We start from the raw sequence: 16,214 nt of genomic DNA on the forward strand, positions 1-16,214 counted from the left end.
TGAAATGATAGCATGTGTTGGGAAGAATATATGAATATATGAAACATTGAATATGTTTGCAGTTTGAGCTGTAATAGGCCTTTGAAGAGGAATGAAAACTTAGCTAGAGTATAGAAAAGAAGAAACTGAAAAAAAGTGAAGGGGTTTGTCATAATGAGATGAAGCTGTGCAAAACAGTGCTGCTGTTTCAAGTGAAAACTGAGAATATAAAGATGAGCCTGGCTGAGGAAGCAATAAGACAGTTCTATCCACAGACTGCTTCTCAAAAAATACCCTTCTCAGGAGACAGATGAAATGCTTGGTGTGTTCTTCCGAAAGCATCATACCACGTATTCTCATTCGTATTTGTGAACTACCACTTCTGAGAAAGGAGTCATGCTTTCTGGAAGTAGTTTGACTATGTCTACTGAGAACCATTACGTGAAGACAAACCTTGAAAAGTTGCATCAAGATAGTAACTTGAAGGTCAAAGAGTTAGACACTGTTGTCTGTGAGTTCTTGGTAGTGTCTGTTAAGTGGTCCTGTTACATAGTTTTATCAACTCCCTTTGAAATGTCTTCAGGTATCATAACTGCCTTACCAAGGCAAAAAGACAAATACCAGAACATGCAGTCACTGGGCATGACCTCGTGTATCCTAGTATCATATGGGTGTGTTTTATATGTATGTGGGTTTTTGTTAGCTTGTCTTTGCAAGCAGTGATGAGTAGTTTCTCAGAATGTTTGTTTTTGCTTGTCTGGACAATTCCATAAACCTTTAAAGTCAAAGTTTTATGGAATATTATGAGTTTAAAGGAAATATCTCTACACACACTGTTCTTAACTTGTGGATTTGAGTTCCTTTAAACAATGACAAAAAAATTACTTGTTTGTGAAGTTAAATAACTTATGTATCTACAAAAGATTTATGTCCAAGTTGCATACTGTTCTGTTTTTTGTTACAAGTGTTAAACAGATGTTACCATGGTAATAGGTTGTCTTGCAGAACTATTTCCAGTAAAATATAAGCAAACAAAGTCCAACAGATATATTCCGTAGAATCACAGACTGTTTTTAATCACCCTGTGTATTCTGCAGGAACCAGATACAATATTAAGTTGTTCCCTTTGGATTGCAGGAACTTCCTGTTCCGATGCCAGTGAAGACAAGACTTCCTCCTGAGATCTTTGGTGATGCTCTGATGGTTTTGGAGTTTTTATATGCGTTTGGTGAACTTTTTGATCTTCAAGATGAATTTCCTGAAGGAGTGACTTTAGGCAAGTTGTCATTTATGTGGCCAAGTGCCCCAATTCTGTGGTGTCCTTTCTCCTACTGACCATTTTAGGTGCACCCTTACACCACTGCTACAAAGCTGTCCATGCAGCTTTAATAAATTCGTGTTTACACATGCGTATCAATCAATTTTTCTCCTCATAGTCAATTTCTGCAGTGTTTATAAATAGAAAATTAATTTCAATTAGAAGCTGTTAATCCACTCATTACGAATGTCTCCTGGTACTTCATTCTTGGAGTTGTATATTAAGAAAATAACCTTGTTCGGTCAGCACTTTCTGACAGCATCGCCTTAGGAATATTTGCAGTAAATTATGGAAAAGTAACTTGATTGTCATACCTGAAGGAAAAATAAAAAATGTTTACATTCTTCAGTAGGTAATTTGTTTTCCAACTTTGTGGCAAAAGTGACGCTTCTTAAACTTTATTCACAGAAGTTTTAGAGGAAGCTCTTGTAGGAAATGACACTGAAGGCCCACTATGTGAATTGCTGTTTTTCTTCCTGACTGCCATCTTTCAGGCAATGGCCGAAGAGGAGGAGGAAGTGGCCAAAGATCAAATAGCTGATGCTGAGACCAAAGGTCAGATCCTTAATTTTACTCCTGAAAAAATGAAATTTCACTTGAATTAACTTCAAACTGCATGATTTGTGTCATTTCCTTGTTTAACCTCATCTTATTATGCACGGATATTGTATATAAATGGTCTTGTTTTTTCACTTATCTGAAATTAAAGATCTGAACTGGGCATAGAGGGTGGGGGCTGGGGAAAATATAGAAAAAGCAAGCTCATTCAGTTGTATCCAGTAAAGCATAATAAGCATTTAACAGCACTGCTTATGCTTTGGAGGTGAAGGAAACTTGCGTTCACCTTTGTCTTCCTGCTGTTCCTCCTTCAGCACTGCTAGATGTTTCTCCTGAGGGTCAGGAAAGAGTTATTTTCCTGAATCTTTTCAAAGGTCTTTACCTAGGAAAAAAATGTCTGTATCTAGTTAGTTGTGCTGGGAAGTTTTTGGTGTATAATGGAGATTTCAATATCCATCATCCTTCAAGACATACAAGTGTAAAGTTACAGTGATGAAATGCTTACTGGGTTTGTAGATTTCCAGTGTCGCTGTCTTTAGGCTTCATGGTAAGGCTCAAAGTTGCACACGTTTTTACAAGCATTCAGTATACTATAAACATTACTCAGAAGGAAGCACAGAATTTATTCCAAATTTATGTAGTAAACAATGTTTTGTCTGCATCCTTAATAAGCTGTTCCAGTGTAGTGTTGGGGCAGATCAGTGATTCAGCCAGTAGTCTGTGAATGCTCTAAGGTTCATTCGGCAGAGCGTTGTACTCTATTGATGCTACCCAGGGTGCTTTCCCAGGGTTTGTCAATAACACAGACTTAGTCTTCTGATCATGCCCTTGCAAGGCACTTCTCCCTTGCTTGTTTTAGTTCAGCTATTTAAAGCCTTTCTGTGGATCAAGGGACTGATCCTAGCTCTTCATTATGCTCATCCATCTATCAAACATCTCAAAAATGACAGTCTATCAATGTGTTAATATGATTGAGGAGGTAGAAGGAAGCACCAGAATGGAAGCCTGGAAAAAACTCAAAATATTCAAAATGCAAAATGCTACTGCTGCATGTACCTTCTGTGTTTTGAATCTGAGGTCTCAGACTTTTCCCAATTCTCTTGCTTCATGCAGTGCTTGGTGGAAAGGGACAACAGCTATTGCCACACTGCTGTTGTCCACCAGGTCTGATGTTTATGGACTGTCAAACTTGGTGTATAGTTAAAGAGAAGCTCTGATTCTTCCTTCTAGTCTTATGTCATTAGAGTTAGGTGGAAATATAAGAGTGTTTTCTGTCTGATTTGATGATTCCTTTAATTCCTCCCTTGAAAACTGTGCAATACTTTTGTACTTATGTCCAATCTATGAAATATCATTATGTAAGACATGGATGCTGTATTCAGGAAGAGAGACTGCTCTTGTTAATTGAGTAAGGTTACAGATTAAATGCAGAGTTAAGAAATTTGCACTATAACCGCTAAATTCAATAGTAATTATATAAACTTACCTCTTAAGTACTGGGAGCATGAGTTGGGCAATATAAATGAAGATTTTATTGAGATAATTTTAGAGTAGTTGATGAAATTCCATGTTCACAGGAATGAGTAGAAGAAAATCCAATGTAATTCGTGTTTGATTTTACTACATAGGGCTCGCAATTGCAAAAACATGCAGCGTCATTTCTAGTTTGGCGAAGTTGTGGGCAGGGCACTCTGTTACCTACTTTCACTTTAAACATTTGAACTTTCGATTTTTGTAATTCCTGTTTAGAAGCTTCTTTCCTGTAAAAGAATAAGATTTTTTCTCCTCTGTGGTTCTGGCTAACCAGACTGTTAATAGTCAGCATGAATGTGTGCTCACTTACATTCTGTGCAGGCAGTGCTTCTGTGACAGAAAATATCATGGGTGCAGGGTTTTGGTGTATAGTACTTTCTCAAACAGTGTTACAAGATAGGTAAGATGGAAGGGAGAAATGGAGAGATTAATTTTGCGATGCCTTGGTAACAGGTTTCAAACAACATTAATCATCATTCAAGACTCAGTTGTGGACTTGCTTTTTATGTAGTCTTAGTTTGGATTTGTGGCTCTTTGTTCAATTGGTGACTTAGGTCCAACTCACTAGGCAGTTACTGAATAAAGTAAAATTGTTGGAACAACATATAACGCTGCAAACAAATCTGCCAGCCCTCTGGAGAAATACCTGTAAGTGCAAAGGAAATTTCTGTCTAAAAGACAGGAATTTTGCTGTTTCTGCTTTCTAGTCCCCCTGCTTTCCTTGTCAGTTTGCTAATATGTGATGCTACTTATTAACTGCAGCTGCTTCTTTTGGCAAAATATTGTTTGTTTTTAAAGTATTGGTAATCATATTTGTGCGGAACAGTGAGGTTATCTCTAAGTTGCATATTAAAAGTATACAGTGAATGGTGATAACCAGCATCAAAATGTCTAATTGGCTTGGATGGTCTTTCCTAAAACTTAAATGGTAAGAAGTAACAGTTCATTTGAAGGAACAAAATGAAGGTGTGTTTGCATTTTGCTTTTTTTTTTGCTTTCAAATGTGTTTCCTGCTTCATTTCTTCACTGCCTCTTATGTTGCCATTGTGCATGTCTTGTGCATTGTGGTTGCTTTAGCAGCTTACATACGTACTACTGGGAGAATAGTGTGTAGCATGTGGTGCATGTCCTTAGTTATTAGTTGGGTTTTTAGTTGCATTTAAAGATACGTTACTTCTAATTTGGATGTTGAATTGATTTTTGAATATATTCATGCTTTTGTAAATATCGGGCCTCTTCTCGCTTTGTCTGCAACTTTAAAAAATGGCTTGCTTTCCTCCCTTCCACAGTACAAGTTTTAACTTGCACTAGAATAAAGTGTTTATTTCCTTAAAGATTTAACAGAGGCTTTGGATGAAGATGCAGACCCCACAAAATCTGCACTGTCTGCAGTTGCAACTTTGGCAGCTGCATGGCCCCAGTTACATCAGGGTATGTGTGGGTTTCACTTCTTGTTTTGTTACTGTTCTTGTTTTACTCTGTATTTTAAAGCACGTTTGTATTTGTATATGCATTTAAATGTCTATATAAAATAACTGTTCGTTCTTCTCAACTGTAGGCTGCAATTTGAAAAACTTGGATCTTGATAGCTGCACTCTTTCTGAGATTCTCAGACTTCACATTCTAGCGTCAGGTGCCGATGTAACATCAGCCAATGCAAAATATCGCTACCAGAAACGAGGAGGGTTTGATACTACTGATGATGCTTGCATGGAGCTGCGATTAAGTAATCCTGGTCTCTTGAAGAAACTTTCAAGTACCTCAGTATATGACTTGTTGCCAGGTAATAAGACAATAGATGTTAGGGATGATTAGACTGCCTGTCAAGTGATCATTTTTTTTTGTAACTTAAGATCAATAGTGGTCAAAGTTAACTATGTGATAGAGTATTTTAGGTCTGAAAGGATCTCTGGGGGGTCATGTAGGTCTCACCAGATCAGAAATTGCATAGGTAGCATCTTATTATGTCTGAGAACCTTTTTATAAGCCTATAAAAAAAGGTTAGTTTTACTTGTCATAAGGGGCTCTATGTGAGAAACATCTGAGCATTTGATTCAGTCCCATGTTTTTTGTTGCCATTCTATTTTGGGTTTTGTTTATTTGTGAATGGAGAAAAATGGTTATCTACTGTTCCTTTCATCTCTGCTTTGAAAGCAATATTGCATTTTAGTTCTTTTCCATGCTAGAAGTTGATAAAATAAAAGCTAAGACTTCCATTTCTGAGCAAAGATCTTTTTGCCATTTCAAGAAAAGCCTCTTTGCAAGTGCAGCTATTACACTACAATAGTTTGACTTCTGACTACTTGCTTTTTTGAGGGAGTGTTTTTACATGCTTCTGTCTGAAGTGTATAGGAGTAAGGATTACTTATCGGTTTCATAATGAAATGTAAACGTTGGTCTGAATTTTATTAGGAGAAAAGATGAAGATCCTTCATGCCCTCTGTGGGAAACTTCTGACTCTCGTCTCCACTCGAGATTTCATTGAGGACTCTGTTGATGTATTACGACAGGCAAAACAGGAATTCAGAGAATTAAAGGCAGAACAGCATCGCAAAGAACGAGAGGCGGCAGCAGCAAGGTAGAACTAAGATACAGGAAGCTGAACATTGTTGACACAAATTAGACTAATCTTCAGTTGCAAAAGGCATATAAAAAAACCTAATTGTTTGTATCTTATACTGGTTTCTTGAGACCCTATAGAGCAGTGAAACTTCATTGTGTTTAGGATTGTGCTTTTCCACTTTACTGTTATTTTTATATGATATTGTAAAGGAAAAAGATGTAGCCAGATCAGATACTAGATTAATTGCAACTGATTTTCTGTTGTTTTTTTTACTATTAGGATACGTAAGAGGAAAGAAGAAAGGTTAAAAGAACAAGAGTTAAAAATGAAAGAGAAACAAGAAAAGCTGAAGGAAGAAGAGCAAAAAAATCCTGCCACAGAAGTATCTGTTGGGTATGATAACGTGGTATTACTGTGGTACATTGTAATACAGCACTTCTCAGTTACATGGCCAGATCTTGCCTATCTAGTTTTATTGACTTGTTCATATATAAAGCTATATATTCATTAAAGTATATAGCCCTTTGTGTTTTTTTTTCTTCCTAGTGTTTTAGAATTATTTTATGAGAGCAATTTTATTTTTAAAATTAATTTTTATTATATTTATAACTTTGTTGAAAGCTTGACAGCTTTACCAGCTGATAAAAGGAACTTCCAAAATCTAATCTGTATTTTTTGCACCACTTGTCTTACCTGTTTCATAACTATGAAAATCCTCATAAGAGACCCATACTAGTTTGTTTTTTAATTTGAAGAATTGGCCTGATCTGAACTAAATAATATTGACCTTACATAACAGTTTACAAACCAAATTTAGTAGCATTTAAAAAAAAAAAATAATGCTGTGCTATCCCATGTGATTTCCATAGAACCAAAGTTTTTGTTCTGTTATTAAAACTGTATGATTTTAGGAGGTAAAATTCGTGTGTATCCAACTGTTTTGATTCCAGAAAAAAAAATGTACACTGTATCCCTACCTACTTGAGGAGGGTAGTTAGCTAAATAAATCTACTTGCAAGAGGTAAGCAAGGGCCAGAGACAGATCTGTGCTGTTTCTGAAGCTATAATTGGTGTGTGTGTTTGTGCAAAATGTTATCCTGTAATGGTTGCATGTAATTTTGTTGGTTTTGGATCATATTTGTTGGATTAGGGAGAAAAATGTGTAACAAACACTATATAAAGTAGTATATATTTTGATGAGGGGATATATATTCTTTTCATGACTAAAAATACAACATAATTTGGCTTAGTAGAAGTACCTTTGGAAAACACCAAACAGGCTGATTATAGTAGTGGTGTTTAAATGCAAGAGTGAATACCGAATTTCTGGTTTTAGTCTTCAATATGGAACTTCCCAGTTTCAGTTCAGTGGGTTTCTTATGGTGTTTTTAATATATTATGACTTTTTTTTTTTTTAAAGAAAATATGCAGCATTATAGATCTGTGACAAGCTTAAGTACTTCTGAGAGAAAATACTGTTTGTGTTGAAGATGCCATGTTATACCATGTATTCTTTTTAATTCCATTCAGCTTTTAATATGTGGTTGCTCAGCCTGTCACATTTTTTGTAATTGCCTCAGGGAGGAGGAACGGGAAGACCTTGATACTAGTGCAGAGAGCAAGGAAACTGAACGTAAAGAGCAAGATGCAGATACAGTGACAGAAGATGAAGAAGAGCTGGGACCAAACAAAAAAGGAAGAAGAGGTAATACTATAAAGCACGTGTGTGTTTGTGTGAATGCATGCACACAATTGGGCAGTTCTTGTTTAAACTTTCAGTAAGCATCTGTCTTCATAACTTTTTAAAGAAAAATAAGATCATGATCATAGTGGGGTATTCATTCAGTTTAGCTGGCCTGATGTAGATCTAGCTGTCAGCTGTATGTTCTTTTCCTCTCCTGCTTCTTGTGTTGTATACTTGCCTGACAGATGATTACAGTTACAAGTAATGTACCTCAGTGACTTCGAAGGAATCTCATCTAATAAAATGTTTTTTATTATTTTTGTTAGAAATCTTCAACAGGTTTCTAAAATAACACGTTACAACGAGTGATTGGATTTAGTTTGCTTTTGTTAATGAAGCAGTGTGCCTTTTTGTATAAGAATGAAATCAGACTTATTCCCAGACTTCCTAAGCAGCTGTTAATAGCAGCTCTGGTACAGTAATTGCCATAGCCTACTGCTTGTAACTAGACATAAGTTTCATCAGACGAAGATGAATTTTTAAACACTTCTGATTTTGCTTGAGGTTTTCTGGGAATTTAAGTTCATTATTTTGAGTATGGTAAATACAGTCCAAAACAGAGTTAGAATTCAATTGCTAGAGTTTTATTTTATTGTAATAAGACAGTTTTATGGCATTCTTTTAAGTTCTCAGAGTTGTGTTTTTTTATAATACTAAAAATCTCAGTCTTGGTAAATGAGAGAAGGTACAGTAATTTCCCCTTATTTTATGGGGGAAGTCGGTTAATCACTTTTTCTTTATTAAAGCTGGAGTTGCTTCCTGACTAAGCTGATAGTTTTTGACTGTAAGTTTAGATAGTCGTGAAGGGAGATGACTTAAACCAACCCTTATAAATTATTTCTTTAGCTAAAATAAATCTAAGCATGTTGCTACCGCTCTTTTTTCTTTTAACTTTTAGGAAGGAGAGGGCAAAATGGATATAAAGAATTTACAAGACAAGAAGAGACTTCGGAAAAGAGTGAACCACTTACTGCTGAAGACGAGGAAGCTTTAAAACAGGAGCAACAAAAGAAAGAGAAGGAACTACTAGAAAAGATTCAGAATGCAACAGCCTGCACAAATATTACCCCCTTAGGTCGTGACCGTATGTACCGACGCTACTGGATTTTCCCCTCTGTTCCTGGATTGTTTATAGAAGAGGACTATTCTGGTCTCACAGAAGACATGTTGTTGCCTCGAACCTCTTCCTTTCAGAATAGTGTACAGTCTTGCACAAATGAACCTCAGGTATTCAGTAAAACTGGAGAGTCTTTGAAATCCTCTGAATCTACCTCCAATATTGACCAAGATTCACACACCAGTGTTGTTGTAGAGGTGCCAAGGCCAGTATATAAACCAAACCGTTGGTGCTTTTACAGTTCTCGGGAACAACTGGACCAACTTCTAGAGGCTCTCAATTCCCGAGGACATAGGGAGAGTGCCTTAAAAGAAACTCTTTTACAGGAGAAAAATAGAATATATGAACAACTAAGCAGTTTTCCTGTGGAAAAATTCCATATTCCAGGTAAAGGACAGGTTCCTGATTTTAATCTGCTTCCACAGTTGTAATTCCTGTATTATATACTAGAAACTTCTAACTCTCATTTAATTATAATTAATTCCTAAAACCAATTCTTACTACTTAAGCGTTATTTTGCTCTATGGAAAACATGGTGTATTTTTTGTTTTGGTTTGTCTTTTTTTCTAACTGAGAACTAATTTTGTGATATTTTATGCTTAAAAAAGCAATATTTTCATCATGAGGAAGCAATTTGAGTTTTGGGAAAAGATTACTAAGGGATAGAGGTAAATATCTGTTAATGGTTAAGTCATAGTATTGATCTGATGTCCTCATTTCCAATGTGGTGAGACTCGAGTGATGCTGGACATGGAAACTTCACAAAGGGAGTTGATTTATTGTCACATGGATTTTTGAGTAGATGGGACACATTCTTTCATAACAATGCTTGAAATTACTCAAAGGCCTTTGCTGGTCTGAGTGTTGTGAACAAGGGAAAAATAGCATTATTGCAGGGTCATACTAAAACATTTGGGGAGGAAAAAGTGTAGCTGTGTTGGTTGTTAAACTTTACATTAATGCTGTGGATTCTGTGTTGGGCTGCTTTTTGTTTTTTCTCTCCCTCTGCTTTGGCAAATGATCGTTACAAGAGGAGGAAGCGTATGCAGAACAGTATTGTTCTTACGGGTTTAAAAGAGTAAAAGTGTAAAACCATGCTAAAGTTAGGACCTAGGTTTTGTTTGGTTGTTTGCTTTTCCCCTCTTTCCTCTTGGCCAAGTATTTTTTCCATTTATTGTCCCAAAGCATTGGCTTCAATTACTGGTAAAATCCTGCATATGTAAGCTTGCATCTGGTTTGTTTGTAGAATGGCGATGGGTAGAGGATGTTACCAAAAGTAAACTCCATGGGGTAATGTTCAAGAAATGGCATTTTGTTTTGTATGATAACAAAACTACTGTGAAGATTTTGTCATCTCTACATGGGCAAGGGAGAGTTATTTACAGCAGAACTGTATTCTGTTTTTGCTGGATTGTACGCGCCAGGGCATGCTGCTAACAATTTGGGTACAGGTACTAATAAATCCATAACAGATCTACCCTTCTGGTGGAAGCTAGCACAGCACTGACTCTGCATAGTAATTAAGCTTTGTTTGGAGGTCTTACAGCTATTTCCCTGGATTTTGGTGAGAAAATCTCTCACTTTATACTATGCACGTGCATGTGTGTGTTTGGGGGATTTTCCTTATTTTCCTAGACGAAGATCCTTTATATGCATCTTTGTGTGTTGCTCTGTCCGCAATGCAACTTGATTTCCAAATCACAATTTTCAGTTCTGTTGATGCTAGAATTTTTAGAATAGGATTAATTTAAAAATCTTTGAACCTCAAATTTTTCACTGTAGTAAAGCAAGAAAATTAAAACACAGTGGCCTAATACTAATGTTTCCTTTTTAATGTGATAAGAAACAATAAGCAGATATAGCTTTCCTTTAAAGGGAGCTTTACTACAGTGGAATTTAGCTGCTGCCTTGGTTCCTTCACTCACATGACTTGCAGGACTCTGATTCAAGTAACTGAGAACTGTTCTGTGATTCTCCCACTCACAAGAGCAGGCAAAGAAACAGGATATACCCTATTACTTAATTAAAATTAAGTAATATTAAGTTAACGGACGCTGGAATTACTTTTTCCATATTGATTATTTGCAAGCTAATTGCTGCTGTATTAGTTCTGCTCAAGGAAAGGCATTTCTCTTCTGATTTCCTTCTTTTAAACAAAAAAGGACGTTTCTCACATCCAGACAGAGTATGCTAGTATCCATTTTCAGAATATTTGCATAATTACGTTCAGTTACAGGGAATTATTTCTGCACTTGAGTGTCTTAGAAACTTGTCCTGTACTTCCTCGACAGCAGCTCTAAGGTAACTTTTGATTAAATACCTCTGAGTTTTTGCATATTCTCTTCATCACTACATTTGGAGGATTTAAGGTAAATCGTATGAAGAGATGTCTGCCATCTCTGCAGATTTACAAACAGCAATTTAAGATGTGTGCGTAACTTCAGCTCTTTCCTGTGGCTTCTGAACTTTTGCATAAATTTTTGGTTCTCCTCTGAAGAGGTCTTTTTGCTTGACAGTATATCATCAGCTCTTTGGCTCTTCCTTTTTTTGTAACATATCTGTTGGCTTGTTCCTTTTTTAGCTCCACTTTCTTCTAATTAGAGGGTGCAGTTAGTCTAGTGCGTTCCTGTGGCACTTACCTGTTTGCTTTCAAAATAACTTTTTAAAAAGGGACTGTACCTTGTTCTGTTGGTTTCTGTGACTTGACAATTGCATATGCATGTTTTAAATATTACGATAAAGATCCATGCACAAAGGAAAGGTGAGTTCTGTTAGTCCTGCAAAGTAACAATAATGCAATACAAAACATACCAGAAGTGTGACTTTATTCATCTTACGATTTTTCTTCTCTTGTATTCATAGCAGAGTTGTTGATAAATATGCCTGGCAGATAAAAGTAGTAGATAAATGCAAAACAATGACTTCTTAAAATCGACAAGAATTTCTTATCCTGTTTGTTGGGATGCACAGATGCTTGTCTTCAGGTCTTCTCTTAAAAGAATATTCTGCTTGCCTGGATCAGATGCCTTAGTTGGTGTGGGGGTGTTGGCATTGACAACTGTTGTTATATGAAGGGAGTTCTGAACCATTGTTTAGATTTTTCTGCCTTGTACAACCGAATGCTCTCTCCAGGAAGTCCTCTAACGGTTAGTTACTTGATGTTATTACAGACAAACCTCAAAGTGACATTAGACCTCCTTCAGGACGTGGAAGGATGCAGAATGCCCATGATGCATCCCACATCTCTGCAGAAAAGCAGCTTGAACTGAGACTTAGAGACTTCCTTTTGGACATTGAAGACAGGATCTACCAAGGAACACTGGGGGCTATTAAGGTACTTGTGAACTGTAGAGCACCTAGGAGCACAGTGGTGCCGTCAAGTCTGTAACCTAAATGAGAACTCTTGCATGCTGTGGGTTTCACTGACAATGTAATATAATTAAGTGTAGACAGTAATTGGCACTAGAAGTTTGTGGCCTTTGATTCTTCAGAAACTTAAAATTTGTATGTTTGCTTCAGGTTATAGACAGACAGTCTTGGAGAGCAGCCTTAGAACATGGGCGTTATGAGTTCTTAAATGATGAAAACAAAGAAAATGGTATAATTAAAGCTGTGAATGAAGAATCTGAAGAAATGGAAACTGATGATCAAGATAAATTTATTGTGAAAGACCGGTAAGAACTGCCATTTAAATGACTCTTCCCTGTGAGTTCTGTAACAGTACTCTGGTTTTCCACCTTCAAACCATTTTCACTCTTAATTTATATGAGTTGGTATTTTTGAGAAGGTAAGTTTTAAGTTTTGAGCTGTAAAATGTGGTATTTTAGCATTGGTTTATGTTTTGTAAATGACACAGTTCTATTACCAAATAAAACAAAGACAGCTGCAGGCCAGCTTGACAAATGCTACCATACAGATACTGTGCTGCTCAAAGTGAATGTCCTTTTTAGCATGAATTCATATGTTCCAAATTTAAAAGTCACTTAAAATACAGGGAAGAAATACTCTGGTGGTTTTCTCATTTTCCAGAATAAAAGCTTTGTGGAAAGAGTAAGAACATTTAAAAGGAATGGTGGTAATACTCATGTACTATGCACCTCTCCATGAGTCACTGTAAGAACCATCAGTGCAACAGGTCATGGTCTGCATTAGTCTTTGGCGCTGTAGCAAAACAGCAATACAACCTTAAAATTTAATAATGATGATTCTTTTGTAGAGCAAACTGCAGACTTCAAAAAAATATATATATAAAAAAATAAAAAAGATGAAACGTCAAATCAGCATTGGAACTACAAAAGCACTTTTTTTCTAAACAAACTTTTGAGAGAGATGAGAGACTTTTACCAAATCAGCATTTGTAAATCAAACCATAGTGACTAAGGTTTTTCTGTGAAAACTTGTAAATATTTAATTCTCAGAAGTTGCATACTTGTCAGAAATAGTTATACCTTAATTTACTTAATACATATAAACTTGTGTCTTGAAAGGATGTAAATGTTAAATTATTGCAGGGAAAAAAGATTCACTGGAAGCAATCCTTGTCCTAATGTACTGTTTGCTTATGTATTCTGTGAGGTTTTCTGCAATTAAATTTTTATTTTATGAAGGCAGTATTCCTGGATAGGCTCTTGAATCCTATATTGAGTGTGGGAATTTAATTTTTAAGGTTCTTTATTTTTTTCTCCTCTTATTGCAGTTTGCTGAATAAGTACTTTTCTGTCAGACTCTCCTTTGAATCTGAGTTCTCCAGTTCTGTGCAAAATACATAGGGTCATCTCCCTTATATGAATTACACAGTCTATAGATATTTGCTTCCTGAGAATTGTAACAGCAGAAATATTCTGCTGTTTTCGTTTATCATGAAGCTAAAATTTGACTGTCTCCAGTTACCCTGGGCACTTGCTTCTATTGCTGTCTCTTAGTTCAGTGGCAGAAGCTTGTTGCTTCGTTTTTAGCACTTGATTCAGACTCTATCAAAGTTCCTGAGTTGTTGCCACTCTAATATTAAAGTCTTGAATATTAAAACAGACTATGGGATTCTGCAATCATATGACAGATTCTTTTTGATGCTGGGCTTTTTATCCACCCAGAGTGACATCTCATTAAGACTGTGGGGTTTGACTAGTGAAATGTAAATAAGCATGCAGCTTTTTTTCTGTCTGCTTTCAGGCTCTCTGAATGTGTGACTGCAAAATATAATGAACAGCTTTTAAGTGTGAAAAAAGAAGAGGGACAACCAAAAGCATTGCACATTCACCAGAATAAAGCACAATCCAGACGGTCTTAATTAGTTATTTTTTTTATGAACCCCAAGTAGAAATTGAATTTTATTTTCATTAGTTTGAGTTGCTTTCCTACACTATACTTATTCTTGTGGTTGAGAAGATTAATTGCACTTTGAAATGATTACTTAACTGCCTTCTTTGAGCAAAGACTGTTTTATTGCAAATCTACCTTAATTCTTGGTTGAGAATTTAAAAGAAAAAAAATAAACTTAAATACCCACAGCACATCCCTTTCAAGTCAGCATGTTTTGTTTTATTCAGCACGGTTGCTGAGGCCAGGATCTTGGGTGCCTTATATTTTGCTCCTAACATTAATCCTTAGGAGAAACCATATACTTGAAATACTGGCTTTGTTTGTTTTCATCTTTATCATTGAAATTATGTAGTTTGCTCATTTGTTTATACTAAACTTTTGAAGAGATACTTTGTATAATGAAAAGATTGGAAATATTTTTAAGTGACTTGCTATGGATGTTGAACATGACTTTTTTATTGCTGTGGGATTTTTTCTTTTTAACTTACGGGAAGAGTTAGTATTTTAGAAGGTTCTTAAAAGATGAGAATATAAATTAAGACTTTTCAATGTAACATTCTAAAATTATTTTAGGGTTTTATTTCTTTTTTTTTTTTTTGGAAGAATTATTGAAACTGTGCTCTTTATAGTAATTTCTCATAAATTGTCTGGTGGAATCTTCTGAAAATCTTAATTGTAGCAAAATCAGGCATCCATGTTTCTTGAAATTTAGGTATCTTCCTTTACCTAAGGATGATTTATCTCAATTAACTGGACTAATTAACAAACTTAAGAACTGGGATGACTAATCACACCTGAGCAGTATCTGTTCATGTCTATATTCTATGCATATAAATAAAGTGGGGAAGAAAGAAACCTGTGAATAAAGATAGATGCAGTTATCATGGTGTTGAAATCAAAATACATTAAAATGTGCTTAATACGCTTTTTTGTTTTAGACTTGTCGGATTAAAAACCGAAGCTCCAAGTGCTGCATCAACAAGTACAAGTACTCCTCAGCCAGTTAATAATGTGGTCCACCACTTGGCATCTGCACTGCTCCAAATAGAACAAGGAATTGAGCGCAGGTTTCTCAAAGCACCTCTTGGTAAGCTTTCAGGTTTGAAACTGCGTGTCTCCAGTTTTGTGTCAGATTTCTTTAGTCTTTTTGCTTCTTTTGTGGGACTAAATGTTTTAGAAGGATAGGTTGGGGAAAAGAACAAACAGCTAACCTATTGCTAGGTACCATTGTTTAAAAAAAAAAATCAGTACACATTAGATCATGAGGAGATATTTGTAGTTCACAATGTGCAGAAAGAAAATATATGTTAAAAAAAAAAAAAGGAACATACATAAAAGTTAGAGTAAAATACGTTGTTACTTAAATATATACCTATTTAACCTGGATCACTTCTGTGATCTTGTTTACATGGTCTCACAATTACACTGCTGCACTGGAAGATAAGCTGTACCTTTAGGCAGCAGTGAGTGAGCTTTCTGGGTGAATAATCTGTAATTCAGTACTACTGTTGAAGGTAATGTATCACGGAACTATACTATGAGTTTTGGTCATTAGGTTGTAAAATTTAAACTCCTTTTTATACTGTTTCTGTGAAAACAATATAGTCCTGGTTTGTCTGGATCATCTGTTTAACAATAGAATATTTACAATAAAATGTAGTAATGATTTACATTGCAAACTTTCTAGTCCTTAGGTTTTATTTTATGCTGTAAGACTTGGAAATAAAGGGTTCAGAAAACTTAAAGCACTCTTACAGAGCTTGACTTTAGCACATATTCCTTCCTTAAATCCCTCTGTCGTACTCTAGTGATGAGAGACAAAATCCAAAGCACATACTGTAGCTTTGTAGCTTTGTTTTCTGGTGATTAATTATTCAGGTCCCTTACCTGGGTCCTTCTGCAGTTCAACACTGGAGGTTTGCTTGAAGATACGTCCTTCCTGAGGCAGTTGTCCCAGCAAGCTTCCCATCCTCATGTCACGCTGAGGAGCTGTGCTTTGTGCCCCAGCTGGACTGGCTCTTGTTGTAGTGGGAGTGTAGTGGAGCAGGGTTACCAGTGCAGTGCATAATGTGGATATTCCAGA

The 16,214-nt window shown here is 36.0% G+C and overlaps 1 protein-coding gene across 3 annotated transcripts in view; it reads left to right on the forward strand.

The window, feature by feature from the left end:
- Nucleotides 1-16,214, forward strand: part of BAZ1A (bromodomain adjacent to zinc finger domain 1A) — a 61,031-nt gene that overhangs the window by 31,353 nt on the left and 13,464 nt on the right. For 2 of the 3 annotated variants that reach the window (XM_068683352.1, XM_068683353.1), the window contains exons 11-21: nt 1,117-1,255; nt 1,706-1,852; nt 4,724-4,819; nt 4,947-5,171; nt 5,801-5,966; nt 6,231-6,344; nt 7,532-7,656; nt 8,594-9,199; nt 11,983-12,146; nt 12,332-12,486; nt 15,070-15,218. In XM_068683352.1, coding sequence (XP_068539453.1) covers nt 1,117-1,255; nt 1,706-1,852; nt 4,724-4,819; nt 4,947-5,171; nt 5,801-5,966; nt 6,231-6,344; nt 7,532-7,656; nt 8,594-9,199; nt 11,983-12,146; nt 12,332-12,486; nt 15,070-15,218 — 2,086 coding nt within the window. The remainder of the gene's footprint in view (nt 1-1,116; nt 1,256-1,705; nt 1,853-4,723; nt 4,820-4,946; nt 5,172-5,800; nt 5,967-6,230; nt 6,345-7,531; nt 7,657-8,593; nt 9,200-11,982; nt 12,147-12,331; nt 12,487-15,069; nt 15,219-16,214) is intronic. The other variant, XM_068683354.1, reaches the window with a different exon arrangement.

This window comes from Anas acuta, chromosome 5 (genome assembly GCF_963932015.1).
Source record: "Anas acuta chromosome 5, bAnaAcu1.1, whole genome shotgun sequence".
In the NCBI taxonomy this organism is placed as follows: Eukaryota; Metazoa; Chordata; class Aves; order Anseriformes; family Anatidae; genus Anas; species Anas acuta.